General features: G+C 43.8%; 1 protein-coding gene across 1 annotated transcript in view; it reads right to left on the bottom strand.

The window, feature by feature from the left end:
* The window catches only part of pdzrn4 (PDZ domain containing ring finger 4), a 36,179-nt gene extending 23,602 nt beyond the window's left edge, over positions 1 to 12,577 (bottom strand). The window contains exon 1 of the mRNA XM_034578734.1: positions 11,488 to 12,577. Coding sequence (XP_034434625.1) covers positions 11,488 to 11,556 — 69 coding nt within the window. The 5' untranslated portion in view covers positions 11,557 to 12,577. The remainder of the gene's footprint in view (positions 1 to 11,487) is intronic.
* Between the last annotated feature and the right edge of the window lie 373 nt (positions 12,578 to 12,950).

Raw genomic sequence — 12,950 nt, 5'->3', positions numbered from 1 at the left:
AATCAAAAGACAAAAACAAACAATGCACTGACAGAGAAAAGTACAAGCTACAGACTTATTGGTTTTCATTTTCAAATACATTTTTCTTTAAAAAGCACCTTTTCATAAAACGGATTAAACAGCAAGGGCAGATTTAACCTCTGCTCAGGCTAATGCTCTATCTCGCCATTTCAAAGCAGTGTTTCCCATTATTTATCTCGACTGAGGCAGCCCGCCATATTCTTATTTGTCCTGCCACAGTTTCATAATGAACCAAAAAAAGGTTTGACACGTCTCACAGTAACAAAAGGCGTTTTCCTCATGAAGGTAATTAGACTGGTGAAAAGCAGAATACTCACTTTTTCTGAACCAACTTGGTGCTGAAACCATATTTATAGTATCAAAGAAAACAGGACAAATGACCTTATTTCCTGCAGGCAGCGTTTCTTAGTAAGCATTGGTTTGATTTATGGTTATTAATTTTAGAGGTTGATCTGGCAGCAGTGGGGAATCATATTTAATTCATATTTTGATTTATAAACAAGTGTTGTTGATTAAATACATCAGTAGAAAATTAGCATTACCTCTCTGCTCGGAGCAGTTTGTATGCTCATACTGGCAGAACAGAAAAAACATGACCAAGTTCACATTCTTTTCTTGAAACTAGGGCAGGGACTGAGAGAGAGGAGCATTGACTGGACGCTGGGACCAAAAATCATTAAGGAATAAGTCATTCTGCAGTTGTTTCACCATATATCAAGTGTTCATCTTAAAATGAAAACTCGTGCATTCAGAAATGAGGCGTCCCCAGTGGACGCAATCTTGCTCGGAATCGTTGAAGGCAAAAACGAATGAGATGCAGGGGCATAATTAGCAAAACATGCTAAAGCCTGGAAAGTGAAAACATTTTGCTGGGGGAGCAGGAAAAATAAAAGATTTATATGCTGCTTTCTGCATAAAATTAGGTCTTGAGTGTGAACTTTTACTTTTTTTCCCCTCCTCTTCCCTGTTTTTCTCCACCAAACCTTAGCTTTCTTCATTTTAAAGTGATATATGTTTATGTTCACTGGAAGCACCTCCGCCATTAGCATTATTCATAACGCGGAGCTTTGTCAGTCTGCCCTTTGGTGGGGAAGAAAAACTACTTCACACTCCGCTAAGTGTGAGCGGGAGAGAGAGGAGCCATGAAAAATACTTTAATCTTAATACATGGCTGGTTATTTCAGTCAGAGACACTGTACTGCAATGTAGCCCTCATTCCAGCAGCTTCAGTCCAGAGTCAGACTGTAGTCACTCTTTCAGGCAGCCAAGCTTGAGTCTACAGAGTGACTGGATAATCACGTCCTCCACCAGTGTGGTCAGAAAATAACAAGTGAGTGCATTTGGGTGATTTTCAGGCTGTGTCACAGATTTAACTTGTTAAATCAGTTTCTCAGAATGGGTCACAGGCCCAATTTACGTGAGACTCAATGATGAGAACCTCTTGTGGGATTGTAAAGTATGTTTGTGTCCCAGAAGCAATGGAAGTAGAGTAACATCAGTTTAGGATGACAAACTTTTATTAGGGGGAAGTTGAGATAATTGGCTGGTTTCAGAAAAGTGTTTGATACCGACACTGAGACCACAGTTTGTAACCTGTTAAGGAAACATCTGTTGGCAAAAAAACCTAAGGTTAGTTTTCCAATAAGGATGAGAGGTCCAAAAAGTGCCAGAATAATGGAAACATCTACAATTCTGCGCCAATAAGAAAATGCTTTCGACCCATGTGATTTAGTTGAAATGTGCTGTGATCTTTCACATATGAAAAACACAGCTGGATATTGTCTGGGACAGATGAGTTCACAAGAACAGGAAAATGTCTGAAACATTCAGATGAGGGAGGCGACTGGGTAGAGCAGCAGGAGACATGCCGTTTAAATTCCACTGTGGAAAGCTCAGTGATTTTGTTTACACCACACTGACAGTGGCGTCAGCCCTTATCACCAAATGCTCTCAAAACATGTCGTCTGTCCATGGTGACATCTTCCTTGGTGTCTTCTACGTGCATGAAACCTCTCTTCATCCTGAGATATTTGTATCCTTCCGGTTTCTGGTCCATCACATATCTGAATCATCGTCAACACTCGCTTCCTGTGAATTCTCGGAAACATTTTCCTGCTGTGTTCTCACATGGGCTCAGTCATATTCTGGACATTTTAGCAGGACACTGGCAGAACAAGTGCATGTCTGAAATCAGCTAAAGTAAGTGGGCTTTAGGTGTTTTCAGTTTTTATGTTCAAACCATGATCTCGCTCTACTTAGCTTTCGTGTCTTCATGTTTTCAAACTGTGAAAATATTTTTTTGTAATGCTCATTTGTTATGATTTTACAGGCAATCTTTGATAGCTGTGTCACATTGGAAGACACTCAAAAATATTTTTTTTCTTTTTAATTTTTGGAAGGCAATTAGATTTATTACTCATGCAGCACACTCTGTTTCTCATTCCAGGCAATTGGGTAGAAAAAAAATTCAAGCATTTGCTCATTCGGGTTTGTTAATATCTAATTATGTCTGCATGATTTCTTCATACAAAGTGAGTATTTATCTGTATTGTATAGAAAATGGTCTCCGCACCCTAAGGATTTTGGAATATGGGAGGATGAGCAGAAAATAAGGGCATACATTTCTTTAATTCATTTTACACACATCTGTAAAAGAAAGAAAAACTGAAATTAGTCAATAATTAGATATTTTCATTGTTGTTTAGACGACAACTGTGTCGTATTGTTTTGCACCAGCTGCCTGTGTTTTCTGTATTTACATCCCTGTGTTCATTCATTCCACCAACAACACTCCAGTACATTTCCTCGTGACTAACAACAACAACAAAGCCCCGTCCACATTGCTCCGGCCACTAGTCCTGAGGGCTTTTCCCATATCAACACAACGCTTATGGTTTCAACCCCGCTAAATGTAATCACCCCCCCCCACTATGCAGATGGTTTAGTGTCATTCTATCTGTAACTGGACTCGACACCAGGCTCTCAGTGAGCCTAATGACTCCTAACCCAAGTTGGTTAAGTGGGAATTCAACACTGCCTCGCTGCTGTAACGTAATCTCTCTTCAGACCACCTGGACCCAGGATCTGCACCCTCTGGGCTCAGGGCGAACTTGGCAGTGGCACAACAAAGGGCCATTTGCGTTTTTTAAGCATTTAGCAAGAAATTGCATTGAAACACACGTTTCAGGAGGATTTGTACAGGTTCAACAATGTGCAGTTGAACAGGTGGAAATACAAACACTGATCTTTGATCCTTTTAAAGGGTCAGGTGTCTAAAAAGTTCCACAGAGATCGACGGGTTAGTTTAACCCCATTGATGATATGTTGCCAAGGCCCAACAGTCCCCTTATGAAACCATATTTGAATTCCCTAGATCCGGATTTCTGTTTGGATCTGCACCAAATTGCACACACTCAAAAATATCACTCCTTAACATGCTTGTTGATTGTTTTCATCAAGATCTGTGATTTCCCTGAGAAACCAATGAAAATGTTGGAAATGCTACCAATCTCCTAATCTTAATGAAAATACAAAGAAAATTCCTGGATCCGCCCCCTGATCTGCAACTACACAAAATTTGAATGGGTTCTTCCTTGGGTCATGCCCCACCCTACCACAAGATTTCATGGAAATCACTTGAGTAGTTTTAGTGTAATCCTGCGAATATAAAAACAAACAAATGCAAAAGAAAACAAAACCTTCTGACTGGAGGTGACAAATAACCCATCTCCCCGAAATGATTATACATGATGGAGAAATTCTTGGCAGTGTAAAAAAGCTGAGGGGAGCTTTTCTTTTTATAGCACAAATGACATTTGGTTTCAGATGAGAATTTCACCTTCGCTGCCAAAGAACGCATCCAAAGATATAACAGAGAAATGTTACCCTAATGTGAAGGTTTTCATGTGACAGAAGTTGTTTCAAAGGGATTTATTTCCCGTGCATATTTCCTGTGCATTTGTGTTGCACCATGTTGCATCAAATGCCTGTAACATGCTCCAGATGGTTCGCACCTAACATCTGTCTAACCTGACAAAACACAGCCTGCAGCGCGTGGCCATGAGGTGTATTATTAGGTTATTCTGCCGCACAATTGGTTTCAAACCATATAACACTCATCGACTGGCTGCAGCACACACACACACTGTGACCAGACAAAATTCGTATCTCTCTCTGCCACACATGAATGACAGGCTGCCTCTTTTTGCGTCTTCCACCGCTATCTTTCTCTTTGCAGGGCACCTTCCAGATCTGTGGCACCTCTGCGGGAATACGGGTTATGCCAAAATGTGTTAATGAACGGGATATACAGACAGTGACAAGCAGGCAGCAAGATGGACAGGGGCAGTGGAACGGAACGGACTTGAGACAATGTCTGGCAACTGCAGTGATGGGAGGAGGAGGAGGAGGAGGGCGAGACTTTGTGTTTTTGGAGAGGGCGATCAAACAAATCTGGGAAGATTGGGGGATTTAAAAGACACAGGACTCGTTTTTCTCGCTATGGTTCTCTCTTTCTTACCCCCTCTTTTACCTTTTCATTTCACCTCATCCAACTCCCTTCCCCCCTTTCCTTGTGTCCTGTTTCCTATCATCTTGGCCAGGCCACTTGGCCGATCAGCGAGTATGGTAATCACCTCGAGGCTGATAACAACTGATAAGTCCTCTTGTCGACCACTAAGAGCTTGAATGACATTTTTACACAAGTCGTAAAAAAGGAAAAACACGCTGTAAAGGTGATGAATGGATGGACCCTGTGTGATCCCCCCCTCTGTGTGTTACACGAAAGCACACAGTGTGTGCAAATATGCATATCTACATCTTAACACTGCCGTCGAGTTTAGTGTGTGCATCCTTTTCCTTGTTTGGAAGGGGGGGGGGGACAGGAGGTTGGGGTGAGGAGTGTCACTCTACCCACAGAAAGGGCTTTCATCCTGGGCTTATCAGAGCCAAAGCAGGGGGGGATTGTTGGCTGGTGGAGCGAAACAGCGACTTTGCAACCCCCCCGGACGCTGGACCTGTCGTCCCCTGACTTTGTGATTTGATTCTCCCCCTTACACACACACACACACACACACACACACACACACACACACACACACACACACACTCTCTCAAGTGGTGTGTATGTATGTTTTCTTACAGCCGAGCAGACAGACACACAAAGAAAGAGACACAGAGCGAGACACATACGTCAGAACTGACTTTCTTGTCATCTGTAACTCTCTGTGTCACTCTCACCTTCAAATACACAGAGGAACACAGCAACAACTATATCGCAATTTTAATATTTTGCACACACACACACACCCCTAACCCGGTATTAACCTGACGCTGAATAATCACCCATTTCCTGTTTACGCTTATTTTTGGTGGTTGACCAGACGACATGCGGTGATGAGGCCATATGCACCTCTAAATCATGAGGCATTATCACCATGCTGTGCTCCAACGAGCGACCATAACCATGATGGAAGACACCAGATGATGTGTGTTCAACAGCAGAGTTCATCTCCATAATGCTCCATTAACATTTTTAGTGGGAAACATCATGGACCAAGTTTATTACTCAGCATCTCTAAGCACCAGGACCTTTTGCAACCTTTGTTAAATAAAAAGAGCCGTACTTTTCATCTTTTTTTATATAAAAATGTACGTTGTAATAAACCAACAACAGTCATTCAGATCTGCATATAGCTAGTGTATGTGTGCTTGTTTTTGTTGCCTCTTTAGGACCTTTTCCAGGATCAGTAGACGTCATAGGGACCAAAGCCTGGTCCTTCAGGGGGAAAAACATCATTCTGAGGTGCTGGTGAAGGTTAAAGGTAAGATGTGAATTGTGGTTAGGTTAAGGTTAGGCATGAATTGGCCGTGGTTAAGGTTAGGTTGGGGTTAAAACGCAGCACTTTGTGTTTTTAAAATCCTCTTTTCTGGCTACTAAATAAATAACCCTAACCCTATCTATAAGACATACAAGTATTATTATCTATTATGGTTATTATCTACAAGGATAAAGTATGTAATCTATAGTAAATAACAGTAGTTCAATTTATAATAAATGGAATTGATGACAGGAGAAGTATTATTCAAATTGATGAGGATCGTCTGACATAACGATAAGGTTTTCGGTTCGGCTTCCTACAATGAATGTATGTCAATGCAGTGTCCTAATAATGATAGCTTTGCAAACGTGTGTGTGTGAGGGAGAAAGAGAGCGAGACTTGTCAAGTGGAATTACACTCACAGGTGAAAAGGTCAAACTCACTGACCCACACACTCGGGAGGAGAACAACTTGTTGGCCTGAAAAATGCGAGGAAAAATTGAAAAGGTCACCTCATTCAATAGTTTCTGCAAAGCTCAAAATCCCATCACAGAGACGGAGGAAAAGAAAAAAAGCGATCTCACTCGGAGCTGCGTTGTACTTCTCTGATAAACGGGCAGCCGATCCCGGTGACATCACCTCCCTTCATCCCCTGCTGGTCCTCTGCAGCGCAATTTACGGCCCTAACACGTAGTTCAGAGGAGATCTGGGAGCGAAAGATTATATTCATCATCATAATCCTCCCCTGATACCTGCAACTTGTCTTTCATGATCACTCATGGATCACGAAGATGATTTGCTGTTGCTGCATGATAACTCCGGTCAGGTGATTTCCACTTCAGTTTGTCTCTCATCCCCGACCTTCTTAGGCCGATTTAGCCGATAGCACCAACATATTTCCCTTCCCTATCTGGATGAAGTCATGGTCCGGACTGAGGGAGGGACATATGGAGGTGACGGCTGTGCGGGTCTGAGTGCAGTGTCCCCCCTCCTGCTCTGTGTGGCACTCTCAGGACACCATAGGTGGTGGCGGGGAGAGGAAGGGGTCTGTCTCGCCCTTTCCATGCTGTCTAACAGGCTGGACATGTGGCACAGCATCTGTCTCCGGAGGGCAAGGCCACACCAAGGACTGGCCTTGTTGGCCACCATACACGTATAGACTGTATATAAAGTATGAGGACGATGCATCTCCACTTCCTCCCACTAGTGAAGCCAAAATATAAAAACGCCATCATATTCGTGGTCCTGTCAATGCACGTGTTTGACCAATCATGGGTCAATTTCTGCTGTCAAACATTCCGTTTCACAATTTTTATTGCGTCAAATAACCAAAAAACAAGATCACATCTTCTAAAAAAAATGTAATTTAACATGTACTTGGACTTTTCAGTGTGGCCCATGTTCCATCCACTAACATGGACCTGTGCCGCAGCCAGCCACCAGGTGGCAATCGAGGCGCTTTGGCTTCACTTTTGGGAGCCTGTCATGTCGTCAACTTTTCCATACAGTCTATGTTCTAGACTCAGAATGGCAGTTACTGCTAGCATTATTCTGCTAGCTTGAGCTAAATATTTAGCAGTAGAACTAGTTTAGCTTTTTTTTCTCCATCCACAGAGAACAAACACTTTTAGGGGAACACAACACACAGGGTAGTAAGTGGCGGGACAATTTAACATGGCCACAAGCAAAATGTGATACGACAGAATTGCTACGGTGTGGATTGAGCCCCGCGGTCACACACATGGGGCGAGTGTTCAGAGATACGCACAAAAAGAAAATCACAAATGGTCTGACGAGAGTCGTAAATCTCCCAGCGGCCGGCGGGCAGCTGGGGTCGGGCGGCCGGCAGCAGCCCTGTCAGAGCGGCAGCAGCTGTGTGAGCAGAGATAGCTGCTGTGATGTAGGAGACACCGCGGCAGGTCCGCAGGCTGAGAGCTGGAAATGGCCTCTGCTACTTTTTCTAAATGTAAGATGAAGAACAGGTCCGTGTTTGGGGCGGGGGGTGATCATTACCATGTAACTTCAAAATAGCTGCAATCCATTTTCTAGAAAAATCATTGTTTCATCCTCCAAAAACATATCAAAAAAGAAGAATCACCACAAAGACCTGGTCACAGTAGAAATTAATCTGGCCGTGTGGTGAATGCCCACAGGGTTAGTTGGTGAAGTACTGCAGCTGCAAACATGCAACTCACAGTAGCTCCCCATATGTCCCCCCTGGCATTCTGCTCTCAGTATTGTACATTACTTCATTCAATAACTAGTTTCCTTGGAGATGGACTCTCCAGTAGCCATCACATGCTAATGAAACAATACGACAAGACATTTCTACCATCTTCTCCTCCTGTCTCATAACCACCTGCCAACCGTCTTCTTCCACTATGACCCTTCCAGCGCTCTGTTCCGAAGTCTGTCGGGCTTTGGAACATGGCTCGCTATTAGTATACGGCGAAAATTTTGAGTTCTACAGAGTTAAACCTAATGCGAAAACTTTGGGTGAGTGTAAGAGCGAATGGTTGTTTGTCTCTGTATGTCAACCTGTTCAGGGTGTACCCTGCATATTGCCCAATGTCAGTTGGGATTTGCTCCAGCCCCCTGAAACCCCAAAAAAAGGATAAGCTGAATCGATAAGGGATGGAGTGGATGGATGGATGATTTTTGGCTTGAATGTTTTTGAATGATGGAATTATCAGGTCATACAAAACGAGCTATTTGAACCTCTTATGTTAAGACGTTTAACGAGTTAACGTTGGGTTCATTTCATCAAGTTTCTCTTTGATCAAAAAGTCTTTTACACAACTGTCTTGGAAGAAATGCATCAAAGCATCAAACCGTTCTCAAATGTTCCGAGTCGATCAACCCGAAACAAAGGAGTGAGCGACACAGAAGTAAAAATACAGCACCAGAGCATCTAGGGATGTCAAATCTCTTCTAAAGCCTCGGTCCATAACCCTTAAGGAGCTTCTCTGCCCCGTTTTAACTACGCCACTGTTTCAGCATCCTTTGGTTTTCCACTGGTTTAATGAGCAGGTGGTTTTCTTATTTTGTAGAAAAGAACAAAAACACATTTAAATTCAGTCATGTTTTGTGTGAAAAAGTGAAACGAGAGATGGGGAGAAACAGATTGCTGAGACGGAGAAAGACAGAGGGAGAGCAGGACTAATGAAGGTTACAGAGGGAGGGAGAGAGAGGATGTGAAAAAAGGGAAGGAGGAGAAATGAGTCTGGAACGATGAAAGGGGGGGGGGGGGAAGAGACGGAGGGATTTTCTAGGAGTCTCTCTGGATTTGTCGAATCCCCTCAGCCTCTGAGTTTCGGGACAAAGTCACAGTGACACACTTACTGCCTGGTGAGCTCACTTTCTTTCTCTCGCTCGCTCTCTTCCTCTGTCTTTTTTTCGCACTGGTAATGAGAACTGTAGGTGTCCACCGACTGCCACACAAACACACACACACACACACACACACGCGGAGCATTTAACAGTAAGCGGGTGTGCTCGCTCGCACGCGGCTCTCCTGGATGGCTGCCACAGTTCTAGGACACCGACAGTGGGATGCGGAAATAGGAAGAAACCACAAGGGTCTCCTCTTTTTTTTAAGTTCCAGCCAATTTCCATGTTAACACCATACGTGGGGATACGTTACATCTGCTGTTGTGTCATGCCTAATAAAAACCTGGCTGTGCTATAACTACCCGTATTGTAATCCTTTGTTTTGGCCAGTGTGTTCAGTCATCCACCTCAACAACAACAAAAGGAGCCATGATCTCCTCTCCTCTCCCAGGGTTCTCATTTAATTGACATGGCTAATTTTCTCGCACTCCACCCGGGCACACAACACAGACATCCACTGTATTATTAGAGCGTAATGAGCCCACACTGTGGATAACGCTCATAAAAGCAGCATCTCACAGGCAAGGATGGTGATAGTCTGTTTCTTACATTGTAGAGAGCCCAACTAGAAAACAAGCAGTTGCTGTCCCCAGGATTATTGCTATTATCAGCGACTAAACAACGGACAGTGGCCAAATCCCACAGTATGGTCTTTCTGCAGGTTTCAACAAGTTAAATTTAAGACCTTCTATTACATTTAAAACCTATGTCAAGTACGACAAATATGAAGGAATATCAGAGTCCAAAGTACTTGAACTTCCCAATAACTGAAGATAAGGAGAAGTAGCCAAGTAGAGAGTGACCCTCGAAATGCAACGTTATCTCGCAAACTTCAGTCAGAGACGATATCCACAGTGATAAATTCTGACCATGGTGTTTGTGGGCTCAGCTTTCAGTTTTATTATGGTAAGCTAATATCTTAAATCCTTAAGAAAGAACTACAAGTAAAGGAGACATTACAAACTATGCATCAGGGGCGGATTCAGGGGCAGGACCAGGGGGGCACTGGCCCCATCTGAAATCTGATTGACCCCTGAAGTCCCCCTGTCCTGTCGCTATCCAGTATATTCCTGATTTGAATGGTTTTGAATGATAGTATATCTTGCAAACTAAAAGGGAGTATTCAGCAGTACTACTCAGGCTCATTATGCCGTATCCAGTTTCCCTGCTGTCTGTAACCGTGTAAGATACTAAATGATGAATGAGTCCTCGCTCACTGCCGGTGCTGCTGCTCGCTCAGCGTTCCCTCTGTACTGTACTCAACGGCAGCGAGGACCCCGAGCACATGTTTCTCTACAATCAGCTCCACAACACGACCATATGCTGCTGCCGTAAAAAACAATGTCCGTGCACTTTGCATCGCCTCGTTCATGTCTCAAACTGAAAATTAACGCCTTTTATCTGTTAAAATGCCACAGACAGTTTTCACACATAATTTTCGTCTGTTTACGAAATAATGGTATTTTTTTTTTCTATTAGATTCACACTTGCTTCCTATCTAATCTACACATTCCAGCCAAGCCCAGTGCAAGATGACAGGTTATACATTCACAGTCTTTTACTGCTCATAATGAGTATAAGTGTTTGTGGAGGTAATGTAGCAGTTGTCAATCAAAGGCATGCATCTGTAAAGACTCAAAAATAATATAAGTCAATAAGTTGAATTTGAGGCGAGTGGAAATCTATAAAAGCATCAAAATTAGGGTTTTTAGCAACGTGAAAACTCTCATATCAGGCCAAGGAGAAAGGAAAAAACAAAACAAGTCCACTTCTGACAAACACCAGAGAGGGAGAGAAACAGCAGAACACATTTGCCGTTTGTTCTTTGAACTGTTTTCGCTCCGAGACAGTGGCAGGCAGAGGAGACATGATGAATCCCCCTTGGAGCCAACGCGGGGAGAACAGCTGAACTTGTTCTCACATCTCCTGCAAGGAGAAATAACTAGCTCCACTCACTTTGATGGAGAGGGAGTACACACACACACACGCAGACACACACACACACTCACAGCCTGGCTGCTGGGAAGTCGCTCATTTTTTGCAGCATGCATCTCCTGTGTTTTCCTCCTCTCAACCTTGTCTGCTTTCTTCTGACTCTGCTTCCGATCGTTGTGGGGAAATCCACTTGTTTCCAGACAACACATCACTCCTGTCACTATCATCCTCATCGCCTCTGCTGTCATTCATTCATCGCAGTGATGATGCTCCCCAACATTCACACCAAACCTTCCTCCTTCTTCCTTCTCGTCTCACTTACCTGTGCAATCTCGTAAAGCAGTTTGTAGTGTTCCTCCCGTTTCTGCAAGGTGCACAAATTGCAGCCCATTCTAGTTGTCAGGGAAACGGTGCTGAGTGCCCGATGGAGAGTGTGTGTGTGTGTATTTTTGCAGCCTGCTATGTGTGTGTGTGAGCTCCCCTTGGGGCAAAAACACACTCCTCTTCCTCGGCTCCCCCACACCTCTTTCTCATCCGTGTATCCTCAGAGATCCCCTCAAGCGCTCCAGGCACCGCACACATGTGTTGAGTAGAGGTTGTGAGTGTAGTTCCTTCAATGTGTGTGTGTGTGTGTTGGTGGGGAGTGTATCAGTGGCAAGATGAGTAAAAACACCTGGCTTCTCCGTCCCTTACATGCCTACATACAACTCTTCCCACTATCTTCTTCTATCCTCCACCACCTCCTCTCTCAGTGTGAGTACACACTCGCTGCACACACACACTTTTGGCTTGTGAAGACACACCTCCTCCCGTGGTAGCCTGTCTACACACGCCTGCTCGTACTCATGAATAGACAGCATCCTCATTGGCTGTTTAAAAGAGAAGGGGCTCGGAGGGGAGGGAGGGGACTGGTCTTATCTTGAGCGGATTCACTATCTGAACATCAGTGTGGTTGCGTGCAGGCACAGTGACGGACATGCATGTGTGTGTGTGTGTGTGTGTGTGTTATACAGATGTGTTTAAATGCATCAGGGGTGCATCTGTTTTTTTCTGACCCAAATCTCTACAGTTCAATGCAAAAAAAAAAAAATCAATATGGAAAAACGCTAACTGGATTTAAAATGCCATCCGCACAGTTAATCAAGTTACTGAAAGGGCTATTTGTCAGCGCGCACGTTTGACAACTGGATTTGTCATGGAAATCAATCTCATTTGGATTCACTCTGATAGCCTTTTGCCCTCCGCACAACGGTCGGTGGAGTGGTGTTTAGCGGCTTCGCCATGGATTTACAGTCGGAGAGCGATAGTCACCAAACAGATGCTTCCCTCCCTCATGCCGGCAGTGAGACAAGGGCACCGGACCGGGCTGACACACAGGAAGTAACACAGACAAGTATTGATTGGCTTCAAATTAGCTACCAGCCCAACTGGCCCCTCTCTATGGGGGGGAGGGGGGAGGGGGGGAGTGGAGGAAAGAGAGAGTGATGGAAAAAGGAGGAGAGAAGTGGGTGGAAGACGCAGGGATGCTGCGAAGATGAATTGAAAATTATGCTTATTTGCCTCAGCAAATATGTTTTGAATCACATAATGTAGCCCAGGCCAGTTTGGTTTTGCTGACATAATATGGAAAAGTTGTGAATGAACATTTTTCTGATTATGTTTAGATACTAGACCAGTTTATGATCTTGATTTGATGTTGAAAAAGTCAACACAGCACACATCATTTGACTGACATTTCAAAAACAACACTGACAAGAGGTGAGTTGCTGTCCCACTGACTGGACC

Source organism: Hippoglossus hippoglossus, chromosome 23, assembly GCF_009819705.1.
Source record: "Hippoglossus hippoglossus isolate fHipHip1 chromosome 23, fHipHip1.pri, whole genome shotgun sequence".
NCBI lineage: Eukaryota > Metazoa > Chordata > Actinopteri > Pleuronectiformes > Pleuronectidae > Hippoglossus > Hippoglossus hippoglossus.
Note: the sequence above shows the minus strand (reverse complement) of the source record. Positions and strands in the feature narration are given on the sequence as shown.